Here is a 17,195-nt window from a genome sequence, read left to right as displayed (position 1 = left end):
GGCTAGGGTGGGACTTTGTGCCCACGTCCCCTCTCCACCCCTCTGCAGGCTGGGATTTTGTTTGGTTTGAGCTTGCACATATGAAAGGTGTCACAAATGCTGTGAGTCCATCTGTGCAAACGCCCTGCCGTGTCTGAAAAAACAGTGTTTCTTACAATCATCCACTGCCTCTTCCACTCTGTCTTCTCTCTGTTCTGCAATGATCCCTGAGCCTTGGGAGGAAGAGATGTAACGTAGATGTCTCCTAGGGCAGGTTATTCCACAGCCCTCTTCCTCTGCACCTTGGCCATTTGACGGTCTCCAGTGGACCACTCTCCATTCAAGAATATATGGGCAGCAAAAACTACTTGGTGGGATTTTTGTTTGTTTTGCTTTTTCAGACAGGGTTTCACTGTGGAGCCCTGGCTGTCTTGGAACTCGCTTTGTAGACCAGGTTGGCCTCAGACTCAGAGATTCACCTGCCTCTGCCTGCTGAGTGGTGGTGTATGCCACCGCCACCCAGCTAAGATGTAACAATTTTTAATAGTAGTGAAAAGTAGTACAAATAAAAGGGTTGGTTAGGGGAACTTTATATTGTGTATTATAAGGAAATATTTTCACTCCATATTGAGGGAAAAAAATCTACACATTGTAAACAGATCTGTATACACACACAGTTAATGACTTGTTCATTTTGAAGTAACTGCTCTCAGCCTAGGCAACAGTAAAAAAGAATGCAACACAGACCACAGACACAACAAAACTCAACATCCAAGTGAATGTCTTGGCCTAGCTATACAGGATTTAATACCCTGAACCCCAGGCCAAAGGGGCAAACCTGAGATCTGGAAATATTGACTGTCTTGTTTCTCTCCTTCCCTATATAAGCTGCTTGCTTGAAAGATGTATGCATGGGAGTGAGGGGCTGGTGTCTGTGCATGTGGATATCAAAAGTCAATCTCAGGAGGAGGCATCTACCTTGGTTTGTTTGTTTGTTTGTTTGTTTGTTTGTTTGTTTTTGAGACAAAGTCTCTCACTGGGATCTAGGGCTCACCAATTTGACAGGGCTAGCTAGCCAGTGCGCGCTCCAGGATGCACCTCCCCCGTACAGGAAATTCAAGTGCATGCACCACCACACCCAGCTTTTTAGCAAGGCGGTGTTTTACGTGAGATGTCCCTTATATCTTAGGCACTAGAATTCTTGGTTCCCAGTTGGTGGCACTGTTTGGGGCAGGTTAAGTTAGATGTGTCCTTGCTGGAGGGAGTGAGTCACTGGGGGTACAAGTCTCTCACCACCCCCAGTTTTCTCTCTCTGCTTCTTGTTAGTGGTGTGACGTAAGAGCGCTCAGTTTTCAGCGTCACCGTGCGGGCCTGCTGCTGTACTTCCGCAACATCGGGGTCACAGCCCCATCCCTCTGGAACTGTGAGCCCAAAATAAAGCCCTCTTTCTGCAAGTTGTGCTGGTCATGGTGTTTTAAGCCAGCAATAGAAAAGGAACTAATCGAACTAGTGCCTCCTTAGGTCACCAGGTACCCGAGTAAAGAGCAACTCAAACGAGCAACTCTGCGCACCGTCGTCGTTTGCCCTGATGAACAGAAATAGCGTCAGTGTTGTAGAACAGATGGACAACTCGTGGTGTCTGCCTCCACATTTCTGTTCTCTCAGGTCAACAACCTCACCACACCTTCCATATCCTGATGCCACTATTTGGAAAGGTGGCCATGCTGCCCAGAGCCTCAGTGATCAAGCCACAGTGATTAGAGGAAGTAGCCAGTCCTACCACCAAAATCAATTGGAAGGTCGCTAGAACACTGCCCAGTACTACACGGATTTTTTTTGAAGGGTTCTGAGTTTCTAAGAGTTATCTGTGAAACCACCGCAAAAACAGAGCTAAGAAATGAAGGTTCCTGGAGCCGTTGTTTACTCCCTTTGCATAGTCGTGCTTGAAGATCTTGAAGATCTCCCTCCTTGACCCCAACAACAATAGAAGCCTTTACTTTCCTTTTCTGTGCTACACATGCAACCTCAGGTCTTGTACATGGCAGGTAAGTGCTCTGTCTCTGAGCTACACCCCCAGACAGTAGATTCCCTTTGTTGGATAAGATTGGCTGTCCATCACTCACAACTTAGACAGACCTCAAAACCCCAGGAGACCCAGGACCAGGTCCACAGTCATCCAGAAGACAGGTGACAGAGTCATGACACCTACGGCTTCACCCCCTGCTCAGCTTGGTCTGTGTACGTGTGAGGAGGATTGGAAGAAGGAGGAGGGGAGAGGCCAGGGCTTGGGATCCTGGGAGAGATACCTGAGGCCTGGAGCAGGGGAGCAATGAACTTCGGGTGGATGAGCCTCAGGACAGGGTAGACAGGTCCAAACCAGCAGAGGTGGATGTCACGGAAGTAGTGGCCCAAGTGTGCTGCAAACTGCATGCCTTCCTCGTTGCTCCTCATCTGGGAAATGAGAAATCAGAGGGTAGTCCTGGAAGGGTCTCTGCCAATCACTCCCAACCTCTCTCATCCCTTCTACTCACATCACTGATCTATGGTTCTTGCTGAGCCACCTCAAGTTCAGCCATGTCTCTCTTACAATATTCAACTTTCAATCTACATGCGTCTCTCCGACATCTCACTCTCTCCATTTTTAGGTTTCTTACCTTAAACGGTGGCTTGATGAATCAATAGGAAAATACACACAAATGATTTACAGATATGACACTTGATAGATAACAAAGTTGTTACAAGGACATGTGATGGGTAAATGGCAAAGGGCTAAGAAATAGTACCTAGAACTGAAATTCAGATAATGCAGGTATAAGAAATTTCTGAATGGAACCCGAGAACTACAAGAAACATCCCCACCAGGCCCTGCACAAGGAATAGAGGTAGGCGGGGAAAACTAAACTGAATACTGGGAGAAAAAAGGGCAGAGTCAGAGAAGAGCCATGGAGCCCCGCTGGTGCAATATGCAACTTTACCTGGAAAGCCACAGCCATGTGGCGATACACAGATGGATAGAAAAGGGTTAAATTAATATGTAAGCATTAGCCAATAAGAAGCTAGAGCTAATGGGACAAGCAGAGATTTAATTGATACAGTTTCTGTGTGGTTATTTTGGTTCTGGGTGGCCGAGATGAACAAGCAGCCTGTTGCTACAAAGCAGCTTAGATGCTCATCAACACATGACTGGCTAATGAAGATGTGGAATACACACATCCAAATTTTATTCAGCTGTACAATTTGCCAGGAAATGAATCTAACCGAGAAACACTGTATTAGGTGAAGTAGTCCAGGCTCAGATAAATACTGTGTGTTCTCTATGGATCCTAGCCTTTCACTATTAAATAAATGGGCTTAAGTAGGAGTAAATATGAGAAAAGTTTGGGAAACCGGAAAGAGGACCATGAGAATGGGGGAAAGGCTTTAATGGAGGGAACGGGGAAGACAATAGAACCAAGTGGGAAGAGTATAAGAGTACTGTGGGGAGGTGGGGGAGAACCAACCAAAATGAAATATGTATGAAAATGTTATCTGAAGACGTTTCACTTAGTAAATTATTAATTAAAATCATCTATTATGCATTGTTCTACTATTTGTTGTATTGTTTCTATTGGATTCTTTCCCCTGAATTCCTCCCAGTTCATCTCTCCCCACCGCCACATTCAACACCTTGTCACTTGTTGCCATTCAGAGTGCTCTCACGGTTAATTTTATTCCAACCCCAGCACACGCTCCTGCCACCAGCTGCCTCCCTGTACTGCAGTAAAGAACTTGGTGGCAGCTCCAGCCCTGATCCCCAGCTCAGAAAGGATGTGAACTTAGACCTCGTTTCAAGAGGGAATTGATGGCCAGTTTAGGAGCCGGACTCCCGGGCAAGGAGGCAGCCTTGGGAACTTGAGAAGAAGGAAGGATTAGGGTTTCAGTGAACTCTGTGTGAAAATGTCAGGGGAAGGAGAAACCAGCAGCAGCCACAGAGGGACCTGCAGAGAGCTCAGGGGAGAGCAGTGTGGGTGTCGCTTGGAACCAAGAGAGGAGACTCCTGGACGTCATTGCCATGGAGAGCGGTGGGGAGAGAGATGACATGGGGCTGCCATTCAGGGAATCACAAGAGTAGGGGAGGGAACAGGAGACAACCAGTGAAAATGGCTCTGTCCACAAGGAGATGACAGAGCAAGCAGGTGGGAGGTTTCGCACAGAAGGAGACATGCTGGAGGCGAGGCAGGGATGCGGGAGTCTCCAGTTTTATCGTATTCTCCAACATTGCTGTGAAGAAGACCTGGAAAACTATGGCTGGCTGAATTCACTCAAGGTAAAGATTTCTAAATATTGATAAAGGAAAACCTAATGGGCAGGAAACTGCAGACCGTGAGTCCTGCAGGGAACCTAAGTTAGATATGCTCAGGAAGTGGGTCACAATAGTTAATCCTATCTTCTGCTTCCTAACAAGACAGCTATGTTGTGCCCCTCATACCCCTCTGTAACTCTTGTTCTAGAACTGACGCCCTCTGCTGGACTCTGCAGGCCCCTGCACGCATGCATGCATGTTCCCTCCCACATATAATTAAAAATAAATCTTTTAAAACCTAGCCAATGCTGTGTCACAAGTAAAAAAAAAAAAAAATCAAGGATTACAATTGTTATGAGTAGGTCTTTCTTACTTTGTGAAGAACAGATTTATAGCCAGGCAGTGGTGGCACACATTTTTAATCCCAGCTCTTGGGAGATAGAAGCAGGTGGATCTCTGTGAGATTGAGGCCAGTCTGGTCTACAGAGCTAGTTCCAGGACAGCTAGGGCTACACAAAGAAAATCTGTGCCTCAAAAAATCACAAACAAACAAAAAACAAGAAAAGAAATATCAGTAATTAAGTATTGCAAACCTGTACTATCGTTTTTACCTTAAAGACTCTACTAAAAGGCTAAATATTCCTCAAGAGGTTTTTCAACCTATTTGGGGGAGGGGAAAGAATTAACATATCAGCCGGGCGGTGGTGGCGCAAGCCTTTAATCCCAGCACTAGGGAGGCAAAGGCAGGCGGATCTCTGTGAGTTCGAGGCCAGCCTCGTCTACAAGAGCTAGTTCCAGGACAGGCTCCAAAGCCACAGAGAAACCCTGTCTCGAAAAACAAAAAAAAAAAAAAAAAAGAATTAACATATCATTGGCTGTGTGTAGGCTAGTTACATCAGGTGGAATTATGACTTTATTATTGTATTGTTTTAGATAAATTAACCATGACAGAAGGATATGTGGTTGGGGTCAAGATAACAAGGAGTGGACTTGTGACATTTTATCTTGATTGTAAATATGATAAGATCTGAAACTAAGAGGCAAACCTCAAGGTGAGTCTGTGAGGATGTTTCCAGAAACACACACACACACACACACACACACACACACTGAGGGGAGAAGATCTTGAGAGGGTGGCACTTTCTGATCGATAGCCTGAATATAAAAATATGGAAGAGGGGCTAGAGGGAGGCTAGAGAATTGGCTCAGTGGTTAAGAGCATTGACTGTCTTTCAGAGGACCTAGGTTCAATTCCCAGCAACCACACAGAGGCTCACAACTGTAACTCCAGTTCTAGGGGAACGGACACCATCACACAGACATACAAGCAGGCAAAACACCAAGGCACATAAAATAAAAATAAATTATTAAAAAATGTTTGAGGAAAAAAGTGTTGCCTGCCTGCCTTTTGCCTCTTCCACATGAGTGCATCCATCTTTAATGACATCAACATCTGCTTCTTGGACCTTCCCTTGTGAACTGAAGAGCAGAAATTTTCTGAGACTTTCAGACCTTTGAGCATGAGGCTGGGGCTGCGGAGGCCTTCAGTTTTATAGGTGTGTAACTGTTGTGTTCTCTCCAGTGTGCGGATGACCACTGTTGATTGGGAACCACTCTAGCAAATCATGTGTGTATGTATATATGTATATGCATGTATATGTGTATATGTATGTATATGTGTGTGCATATTATATGTATGCGTATATGAATGTGTGCATGTGTATATATGTATATGTATGAATACATGTGAGTGTTATATGATTTATATGACATGTATGCATATGTATATGTGTATATGTGTATATGTAGGTATGTGTGTATGTATATGTGTGTATTGTGTATATGTGTATGTATGTGTATAAATGTATGTATATGTATGTGTGTATGTATATGCATGTGTATATGTGCATGTGTGTATATGTGTATGTATATATCATATGTGTGAATATACACATATTTCCGGTTTTGTTCTCCTACAGGACTCGACTTAGTCAGAAGGATTGGAAGGAAGCAGCTGGACTGCAAGGCAGAAAGGAAGAGGGTCCTGGGGGAGCCTGGAAAGCCAAGGGTGAAGAAGGATTTTGGATGGAGATTTGTCTGTAGGGAGAGAAAGCACCACGTGAACCAATGACACTGGAGATGGTGCCCGTGATTACAGATGACATAGAAATGTGTGACTCTGCAATAGTCACCGTGCAGCAGCATGGAGCAAGGAGTGCTGGGAATGAGGGGGATGCAGAGGAAGGACCCTTCCTAGGAAGGGTAGCTAGTATGGGGGCGGCCAGCGTGGTCCTTGATGAAAAGCTTGCTTCATCCCAGTACCGCAAACAAACAAAGTGCTCAGGTTGGACAATGGAGTCCACTGATGCATCCTGAGAGGGGAGGGGAAGATCAGAAAGAACAGGGCCTGAGCAGTTGAAGATCTATTCACATCTCTCTTCCACCCCTTAGAGTCCCTGGAGGTGGACACGGGGATCGTAGCTTATTACTAAAGGGCAAATGGCAGTTCAGAGAGGTACTGGCCTAAGGACAAGGATGGGCCAGGCAGGGGCCAGACTTTTGGCCCCGCTGCCTCAAATCCATCAGTGGAAACTGAGTGGACCAGGGATGTTCATGCTGCACGCTCCCCTCCCTGGGAGCTCCTATGGAGGACAGATTTGTATAAATATATAAATGTATATATTTATTTATATAAAAGAGACCTCAAACCATGAGTCCTGGTCATAATGTGACCTAAAGTAGACGGTGGGGGGGCAGGGAAGGGAGAGAGAGAGAAGAGCCTCAGAGCTTGGAGTGGCTAGGAACCAAGGGATGCTGGGATTGAGGAGAGATGCTCCCCAGGCCCTCCCTCACTTCTCTGAAGTCCTGTGTTCCAGACCTCTCTAAAAGCGCCTTTCCTCACTCTTTGGGAACACATCTATCCTGACACCCCGAGACCCACCTTCTGCCACACTCACCATGCCCAAATGACCCCAAAACCAGTTTGGTTTAGGAGGCTGAGGGAAGCAACGAAGGCGGCAGCAGTTGTCATAGAAGATGTAGATGCAGGCCAGAATTCGGGCCAGAATCCAGGAGGCCCCACCCAGCAACAGGAGATGCCATGGGAACGCAGCCGTGGACCCCAGTCCCAGCCAGGACAGGCTCAGCTGTAGCATCCTGCAGGGCAGATGGGCAAAGAGTGAGCTTCTGAGGCCCAGGAGAGGGTTATAGCCTTGTGGACTGGAATGACTGGGGGGGGAGGGGGCAGAGCGGGATGAAACGCAAGGACCACACGGTGCGAGAGAAGAGGAATGACAGGAGAGGGAGGGACAGCTGACAGGAACTGTTTGCATTGTAGAATAGCTCAGCCTGAAGCACAGGCCCTGGGTGCAATGACCAGGAAACCAGAAGTCTCCAAGGCCAGCAGACACCCTGCAGCCCTCCCAGCCCTGGGCAGAGTTCTCCCTGTTCAGGGCCAGAACCCTTTTTTGCGGCCTCCCAGCCTGGCACCTTCTCTCAAGAGCAGCGATTCTTCCAGGACCTGCTGTCTTCTCTGAACTGTCTTTGTCCCTGGCGTCTGACCTGCTGCCGGAAGCTAAGCTGAGTGGGGAACTGGGGCTGGACTGAGCCAGCCAATCCCTACCAGGCCCAGCTGCAACCAGGGCCTTGGCAGTTGGCCGATGTGAGTGGGGCGGGTCCAGCCATAAACAGACTGAAACAGGCCGGGAGTCTCGGGCTCCCGCAGCACCGGGGATCCTCAGGTTTCAACCCTTTCCGTCTCAACCAGGGACAGAAGCGCCTTGAGACTCCAAATTTACAACTGTACCTGCCCTCCCAAGGCCAAGGGTTGGCCGATAAAAACACAAACACCAAAGTTCAGGGTCCACCGTACCTTTGTCAAGCCAGGCCTATTGGAGAACACCTCCCTAGTTCCTCTGCACTGCAGGCTGGAGGTGAGAGCATGCAGCATCTCTCAGTGCAGAACCAGGAGGCTCCGAAATGCGCCCCCCCACCTCGCACCGCTCCCACCCACCAGTTGCACAGCCTGGCAGAGATCAGTTTTTCCTTCTTGCACCCCAGGTCCTAGGTTGACCGAAGACTCCCAGAGCTTTAACAAATAATGCAGCCCTGCTGGAACCAGCGGGGGCAGAGTCTATGGGTTAAACTCAACGGGGTCAGAGTCTATAGATTAAACTCATCTGGAGGCTGAGGTGTCAGAGGTCCGCGGGAAAGCGTGGAGGTAAAGGTCAGGCTAAGCCGGGCCACGAGCAGAGGAAGTGCAGGAAGTGTGGGCAGAGCTTGGCCTGGGCTGGTGTCACAGACGCTCCTTAAGTATTGGGGCCCAGATAATTTTTGAAGCCACGAGGAGGATTACAGTTTCAAGGCCAGCCGGGGATATGTGGGAGAATTTGTTTCAAAAAAAGAAAAAAAAGGTATTTTAGAAGGGGTCCACACAAGTCTGAGGGCATATTGAAGGCAAGATTGGATTCGGAGTGTGCCAAATCCCTCAGTCAGTCTCTCTTCTTGAGTGTTCCTTCTGCTTACTCCTCTGGCTTTCTTCTCTCCCCCTACTCCCTTCTTCCCTTCCTCCTTTCCTCCCTTACAAAAACTTACCCTGGAAAACATCAATCGTCCCAAGCTGGAAAAGGAACTCTTAAAGAAGGGTCCCTTCATATATCCGTTGGTCATAGCAGCATCGGAAGCTGCCGCGTGTCATACAGAAGACTCTTGGACCCAAACAGCTTTACTTGCAAACATTTAGTGTAGTGAGTTCGAGGCCTCTGGCTTCTGCTACACCGTCAGTACTGGACCCGGATGAGACTCCTCTCAGACAGATAACCTGCTGTTGTGTTGAGTCATGGAAATCCTTCAGCTACGATGGAGAGGTGGAAGGATACATGGACAATGGAACTGGAGACGCCACAGCTGTGATGGAGTTGAGAGAAAACTGCAGTTGATCCAGGAGCAGGTCGTGCCCAGAGGGGTCGGCGAGATGCTTTTTCTTACTTACTTAATGGGGAGGAAGTTACAAGGACAGATATGGAAGGACTGAGAAATTAGTGGGTTTGGGGTGCATGATGTGAAATTCCCAGAGAATTAATTTAAAAAATCGTTAAAAAGCCGGGCGGTGGTGGCTCACGCCTTTAATCCTAGCACTCAGGAGGCAGAGGCAGGCGGATCTCTGTGAGTTCGAGACCAGCCTGGTCTACAGAACTAGTTCCAGGACAGGCTCCAAAGCCACAGAGATACCCTGTCTAGAAAAACCAAAAAAAAAAAAAAAAAAAAAAATCGTTAAAAATTAAAACGAAGGGAGTCTTGGGAAATGTAGCCTTGTAAAATCAGCACCCTTCCAAGCATAGTGGAAAAAACCAACCATGCTTCCTCTCCCACTGAAAGGCGATTGTGTGTTTTCTGTGTTAATTGAATAACACCACCCAGGTATCTACTGGAAAAGACAGCTAGGTAAGGCTATAGGAGGGTTTTTTAGTTTGTATTTAATTTTTCTTTATTACGTTTTTTTCTTTTGTGTGTGTGTGTGTGTGCCAAGACACACCTGTGAAGGTCAGAGGACAATTTATAGGAGCCAGTTCTCTTTCCACCACGAGGGGGCAGAGCATTTATGCTGCACAGCAGGAGGAGGAGGGATTCGCTGGTCTAGGTCTGGACTTTTCTACAGGGGGAGGTTTGGGAGGGTAAACATCCACCTGGGGGGGGGCTGTGATCGGCAGTTTCTGCACACACTGGTTTTAGCTACAGTTTAATAGTCAGTCAGTACTCATGTTTGGAGCAGGGGAAGGCTTTGTCATCGCTCTGAAAATTCGCCATTTCCGTGAGTCTGAGGCCCCGGGGTCCTTGATGAGGCTGTGCTCTATCAACACCACACACATCCAGGACTGCATTGCTTCCCTGCAGGCCCACCCCCAAGTCCAGTCTTTCCCTAAGCTCTTTTTTTACAATTTTTTTTTTGTCACCAGGAGAAAAGTAACTAATACAGTCAGCCCTTCCGTTACTGTAGTAAAGTATATGAAGTGAATGATTTATCGGGATATATTATTTTGGCTCACCCTTTCAGAAGTTTTAGGTCATAGTGAGCAGCTTTTATAGGTTTAGGGTCTATGACCAAACAGAGAATAATGGAAAACCTAATTTCCACCTATTGGGCTCTACCTCTGACAGCTCCCGCCCTCTATATAGCACTTCTGGCTTGGGAACAAGCCTGCTTGCAGCACAGGAGCCTTTGAGGAATGTTCTGATAGTGTTTGTCAACTGGCCTCAATAGAGTCTTCTAGTAGGAGAGAAGCTGGACTGAGGAGATGCCTGCAGCACAGGACGCTATATCTGTGTGTCACCGTCTTGATTGATGTGGAAGGGCCCAGCCCATTGTGGGACTGTGAGGCATAAAACAGTGGGAAGGTCCTGTGAGATATAAAAAAGGGCCGATGTGGCCTGGGAAGCCATCCAGCAAGCAGCTTTTCTGCAGAGTTCCCAGCTCTGTTTCTGCTTGAGTTTCTGTCCTGACTTCCTTAAATGTTGGGCAGTGATTGGGACATGTAACTCAGATAAATCCTTTCCTCCCCGCAAGTTGGTTTGGCCAATGTTTCATCACAGCAGCTCAAAGTAAATAGAACAGGTCACCAAATCAAAAAAAAAAAAAAATAAAATTAGGGCCAGGGATAAAGTTCAGTCGGGAGAGTACTTGACTAGCATGTACAGGGTTTAGGTTCAATGTCTGGAATCACATGAAACCAGGCATGACTGGGCAGCACTTGGGAGGCACAGGAGATCTCGAGTTAGAGGCCAGTCTGATCTACAGAGCTACTTCTAGGACAGCCAGGGCTACACAGAGAAATTCTGTCTCAAACAACAACAACAATTCACATAAACAAACAATAAAAAACCTAAACCAAAACAACAACAACAACACACACACACACACCAGATGTGGTGGTTAACCTAGTTACCTGGTTGTTCTTTAATTTTTTATTTTTATTTTTCTGTCACCTTGACACAAGCTAGACTTATGTGGGAAGGAAGAGCCGAGCCCACTAGCACAATGCCATCCCTGGGCAGGTGGGTCCTGGAGTGTGCAGGAGGGCAGACTGAGAAGGCAATGAGGAGTAAGGTAGTAAGCCGAACTCCCCCATGGCCTCTCTTCAGTTCCTGCCTTGAACTCCTGTCCTGACTTCCCTCAGAGCTGGAGTGTGAACTGAAGTTATAAACGGAAGTAAAGCCGTTCCTTCCCAAGTCGCTGTTGGTCATGGCAGCTTGTGACAGCAACAATTGACATAGTCACTCAGAGGCTTAATATTAGTTGCAAATTGTTTGGCTCATAACTCAGGCTTATTACTAACTAGTTCTGACAACTTAAATTAACCCATTTTTATTTCTTGTTTCTATTTATTATTTTTAAGCAATCTTTTTTTTTATTTTACATATCAACCCCAGTTCCTTCTCCCTCCTCTCCTTCCTCTCCTCCCACCTTCCCCTCATCCCACCCCATCCACTCCTCAGAGAGGGTGAGGCCTCCCATGGGGAGTCAACAAAGTCCGTCACATCACTTGAGGCAAGACCAAGGCCTTCCTCCCTGTATCTAGGCTGAGTAAGGTATCCCTCCATAGGGAATAGGCTCCAAAAAGCCAGTTCATGCCCCATGGATAAATATTGGTCCCATTTTTATTAATCTACACTTTGCCTCGTGGCTTTGCAGCTTTATCTGTTTTCATGCATCTTGCTTCTCTGCTGGCTGGCTCACATCTCTCCCTGACTCCACCCTTTTTTCCCTGTATTTCCATTAGGCTTCCCAGCCTGCCTTTATTCTGCCTTGCTATAGGCCAAAGCAGCTTCTTTATTGACCAATGAGAGAAATACATACAAGTTTATAGCATACAGAAGTATTATCACACAGCACAGGGACAATATTTTAGTCTACCTTTTCCTATATTAATTTCCCCACTAAACTAACCTCTCTCATAATCCCCTATCATATTTGTTAAAGATCCCCCATCATCAAAAATCCTATTTAAATTAACACTATTAGTGTATAAAAAATTGTTGCTTCAGTTAAACAGTATAGCTTAGGAGAAAATCATCTTCATAATAATCCTCCGGTAAAAATGCCCAGTAGAATGGGATATTTTCAGGAGATAATCACACTATATTAAGGTCAGTGGGGATCTCCCCACGTCAATTCACATCATGTCAAATACCAGAGAAGAATGGCAGCAGCGAACATGTAAACGCACAGCAGTAGGAAGAGACATTGATCCGCTGAAGTCAACTGATGATCTCCTGACATGACCACCAGCGGTGCATAGGTGTGTGCACATCTGCACACACAGAGACACATAAGTGAAATGAAACGACTTGAAAACAAGAAGCTCGGAGGACAGGGCCGGAGACATTGCTCAGGGTTCAGGGCACCTGCAGCTATTGCAGATGGCCTGGATTCAATTCCCAGAACACACATGGTGGCTCACAGGCACCTGCAACTCCAGTCCCAAGGGAGTCAACATACTCTTCTGATCTCCATGTAAGTGACACACATGGTCACTTACATACATGCAACTAATATAAAATAATTAAAGTAATTAAAAAATAAGAGGCCAGCCAGGAACACATGAGTTCCACAGAGTGAGTTCCAGAATAACCAGGGTTACACAGAGAAACCCTGTCTTGAAAAACAAAAACAACAACAACAACAAAAAATCTTTTTATCAATCAAAGTCCCAGGCGAGCTCACTGTATGGACAGACATGTTGATTATGACATTCATAAGAACAAACAAAGGACATGGAGCACCAAAACTATTCAGAAATAAAAATATGCCCACTTTGTTTTCTCTTAATGAACGTGGAACTTTCTTTTTTTTTTTCTTTTCTTTTTCTTTTTTTTTTTTTTTTTTTTGAGACCGGATTAAATGAGCATGATCGACTTGTGGATACGTTGAGGTGGTAACTACATTTGATTTTTGGACCACAGCCATCCACATCAGAACAAGATGGGGGCATTACACATCACCCAAAGGTCTTGAACTTGGAGCAAAATAAAAGGGCAGATGAATTTTGGGTTTGGTCCCGTGGAATGTTGTTAAGGCAGCTCTTGTATGGGCAGTGAGGGTACACCATTGGTGTTTTGAGGGGTAGTGGGGTAGACTATTTCACTGAATTCTGCTTCAGCACACTCTCAGGATTTCCACAGTTTTGGGGTAATAAGAATCCACAAGGTCGGTGGTTCCAGGCCACAAAGAGCTACATAAGCACGACCTTGTTTCAAAAACAAAAGAAAAATGCAGTGTTTGCTTCGGTGACAGAACCTCAGATCTGTTTCTTCTGTTTAGACACCTACTGTAGCTCTTACAGAATAATCTACCCTTGAGCTCAGGAAGAAAGCCCTGTGGCCCTCCAGGCGGCTGGAAGGCACCAGTCCCGCCTCTTCTCATCCAGGCGCGGGTGGTTCGCAGCGCCCCCTGCAGGTGCTCGGAGAGGTTCGAGTATAGCAACATTTCTGTTGATTCTGGGATCCCAGAGAGGTAAGGGAGTAGGTGAGGCTGCCCCAGGCCAGGTTTTTGGTCACTACGTGTCCGAGCTCAGCGGCTCCACCCGCAAGCACAGCCCGTCCGCCACGCTCAGAATCAGCTCTGGCTGTCTGCGTGGCTCTTTGTTGTCGGTCCGGACGCGGAAGCATAGCAGTGTGAGCGCCAGCGCCACCTTCATCTTGCTCATGGCGAAAGTCTGCCTACGCAGTTCCTGCTGGAGAGCCCCGGTGGGGACTCTCACCGCGCTGGGACCCAGACAGGAGTCCTCGGACCGAAACTGACCGTCCGCCACAGCCTTACCTGAGACTCCATTTTGACATTTGCATACTGTAGGTTCATAAAGTAGCTCAGACTTCCACAATAATTAGCAGAAGGAGGGAAGAACTCTGATGTGGTCACCCCTCACCTTCCAATCCCGACTCTCTAAATTTATGCACGTAATCTAAGTGGAGGGCGAGAAGGAGATCCGGAACCCCAACCATCCCACCCACCGTCTGTCCTCACCAGCAGCCTCAGACAACATCCTGACACCCCAAACCCTCTGACTTCACCTGGGGCCTGCCGAGAAGGGACCTCTCCGGGTTTTCTGGGTCAAAGAGAAAGGGGTTATAGACCTGGGAGAGGGGCAAAATTAGACAGATTGGGTCAGGTTTCTCAGCACACCCAGCCAGTCCCCACTCCAGAAACAGGCAGAAGTCAGGTTTCTCATGTTACCACCCCGCCTCCTCCCTTGTCCTGGCGTTGCTGGGTTCCAAAAACCCAGAGATGGGGGGAGCGGGGTATACCTCAGGGTCTGGCCAGGCTGAAGGATTGCGATTAATCTTGAAGATGCTGATGACACAGATATCCCTTATTGGACAGGTGTTACAGTCAGTTCAATGTCAATTCTGCCACTAGGGACCATCATACTATCTAGAACCCTTTTTCCACAGACGCTGTAAGTCATATTTGGCGATGACCTGGTCATCTGGGCCCAGCGGGATATCATTGTGACCAGAGGATGCAGCCGCAGATTCTCCTTGATGTACATGATCAGCAAGGGAAGCTGAGCCAGGCCGTCTCTAAGGAACACGCCACATTAATTATCCAGGAACATAACCAAAGTCCTACTCAGCCTCCTCACCCTTCCCACCTCTCTCTGATCGGTCATGTAACATTAGTTCCCAATGGGCCATGAGACCTACATCTTTAACTCCAGCACAGGGGAGGTAGAGGGCTGGAGGAACTCTAATTCTGAAGCCAGCCTGGTCTACATATACTGCTAGATACATAGTGAATCAGTCAGTTCCCTGTCCCTGTAGGGGAATGTGCTACAATGGTAGTGTTGCAGGATATCCTGACTTATCAGGAAGCCAGGCTATACTTAGAGCCTCAATAGCATATGGATATATATATATATATATATATATATATCCTCATATATAGCCTCAATAGCAATGGCTAGAGAGCCACAATAGCATAGCTTTGGAGGCTGGAGCCACAATACGACAGCTCAGCCCTGGAGGAAAGGTGTCCTAACTATCAGGAAGCCAGGCTACCTGAAGCTGGGGTACTGGGGGGGATGGTATCCCCGCAGGACACAGTGATCCTGCTCTTCTCCTAGAGAGCCTCTACAACTGAGTTCTGCTGTTACCTTAGGGAACATCCTAGCAGAGCTACCTGCTTCTTGTCCAGCCCAGCATGTTTCTTCTTTTGCAAACACTCTGCTAAAGGGCAAGCTCCTGCAGAAATGTGGCAGTCTCCTCCAGCTCCAGCCTTGCTCAGCACCCCTTAAGGAGCATCCTAGTAAGGTTCTTCTGTTCTGCTCAGGCCCACTAGGGGAGCATCTCAGCAAGGTTTTTTGTAGTTCAGTCCCCTAAGGGGCGACCCAGCCAGGTTCTTCTGGTCAGCTCTGGCGAACAAAGGTCATCACCCAAGACTGTTTTGAGAAGGAGATTTATTTGGGAAGGAGGGATCCAGGAGAGTGGCTGCTAAATTCTTAACTGAAGCAGCATAGAGGCTTATATAGGACTTCTTAGGGGTGGAGTTTTCCCAGGGAGAAGAGTAATTGGTTAGTTTTTCCCTGCTAGGAGATTGGTTAGTTTAGTTGGTCAGGGGCAGAGATGGCTCTGATTTCATGGCCAAACTGTTTCTTCCACTGGCCCCTTTTAGCTTTTTCACTCTAATCTTAGAACCAGGGCATATTTCTATCGCTGGCTCTGAATCTAGAATGAAGTGTGGTTTTTTGACACTAGTTTCAGAGACAGGGCACATGTCTTTAGTCCTGGATTCAGGGGTAAAGATGTTTCTTTCCCTGGCCAGGGCTCAGATCCAAGGTGTGTTTCTTTTACTGACTCTGGGTTCAGAGTCAGGGTGCTCAGCGATTGGTTGGTTTCCTGCACCAATTATCCCCTTTTCCCTATAGTCCCCATCTCTATAAACAAACAAAAATGCCAAGTGAATCAAAGGTTGCTTTTAATTGTTTGTTTGTTTTTGAGACACGATCTCATGCAAATAAGGCTGCCTTCAACTCCTGACCCTCCTGCCTCCACTTCCCAAGGGTTAAGATTACAGACATAAGCTATCAGACTGATTCTGAATCAGAAGAGCCAGGGCCACACAAAGAAGCCTTGCCTCGAAAAAGGGAATAAACAAAAACAAACAAAAAATGAATATATTCAGTGCAACTTAATAAAATTCTACCCAGGATATGTTTTAGAGCCTGACTGTAGTTTTCCCTTTCCAGCACTGGGATAGAGACAGCTTGTGCTTCCAGGTAAGCGTTCCATCCCTGAGTTGTGTCCCAAGCCTGAAAAATTTATTCTATTAAAAAAAATTAAAGCTCATTAAGAGGTACATCAAATTTAAAATTATGAAAGGGATGGTGAGATGATTCAGAGGGTAGGCACACTTGCACCAAGCCTGATGTTCGGAATCCAAACCCCAGAAACCATATTGTGAAAGGAGATAATCTGACTTTCTCTTGTGAAGCTACCAGCTCCAAAAAATGACACAGAGACTTATTGTTAATTATGAGAGCATGGCCTTTAGCTTAGACTTGTTCCCAAATAGTTCTTGTAACTTAAATGAACCTGTTTCTATTCATCTACGTGCTGTATGTGACTTTCACCTCTCTCCCATTCTGCACGTGTGACTTGTTCCCCATCTCTCTGTTGTCTGTGTCTCTCATACACCTAGATTCATCTACAGTTCCTCTCTCTCCCTGGAAATCCTGTCTATTCTCTCCTGCCTAGTTATTGGCCATTCAGCTCTTTATTAAATCAATCAAAAGATGCCTTTCACAAAATGTGATCAAATGTCCCACAACAGAGATAACCTACTTTGCAACATTGTTGGTATTTGATAAAATAATTGGGAATTCTTACAGGGAAGAAAGTTAAAAGTCAAAAGTTTTTTTCCACATAAAAAAAATGGGGGGGG

At 46.6% G+C, this 17,195-nt stretch overlaps 1 protein-coding gene across 1 annotated transcript in view; it reads right to left on the bottom strand.

Moving 5' to 3' along the window:
• Positions 1-7,809, bottom strand: part of LOC101981213 (cytochrome P450 4F6) — a 28,976-nt gene extending 21,167 nt beyond the window's left edge. Inside the window, exons 1-3 of the mRNA XM_005360680.3 lie at positions 7,751-7,809; positions 7,219-7,417; positions 2,286-2,430 (exon numbers count right to left, since the gene is read on the bottom strand). Coding sequence (XP_005360737.2) covers positions 2,286-2,430; positions 7,219-7,416 — 343 coding nt within the window. The 5' untranslated portion in view covers position 7,417; positions 7,751-7,809. The remainder of the gene's footprint in view (positions 1-2,285; positions 2,431-7,218; positions 7,418-7,750) is intronic.
• Between the last annotated feature and the right edge of the window lie 9,386 nt (positions 7,810-17,195).

This window comes from Microtus ochrogaster, linkage group LG3, assembly GCF_000317375.1.
Source record: "Microtus ochrogaster isolate Prairie Vole_2 linkage group LG3, MicOch1.0, whole genome shotgun sequence".
Lineage (NCBI taxonomy): Eukaryota > Metazoa > Chordata > Mammalia > Rodentia > Cricetidae > Microtus > Microtus ochrogaster.
Note: the sequence above shows the minus strand (reverse complement) of the source record. Positions and strands in the feature narration are given on the sequence as shown.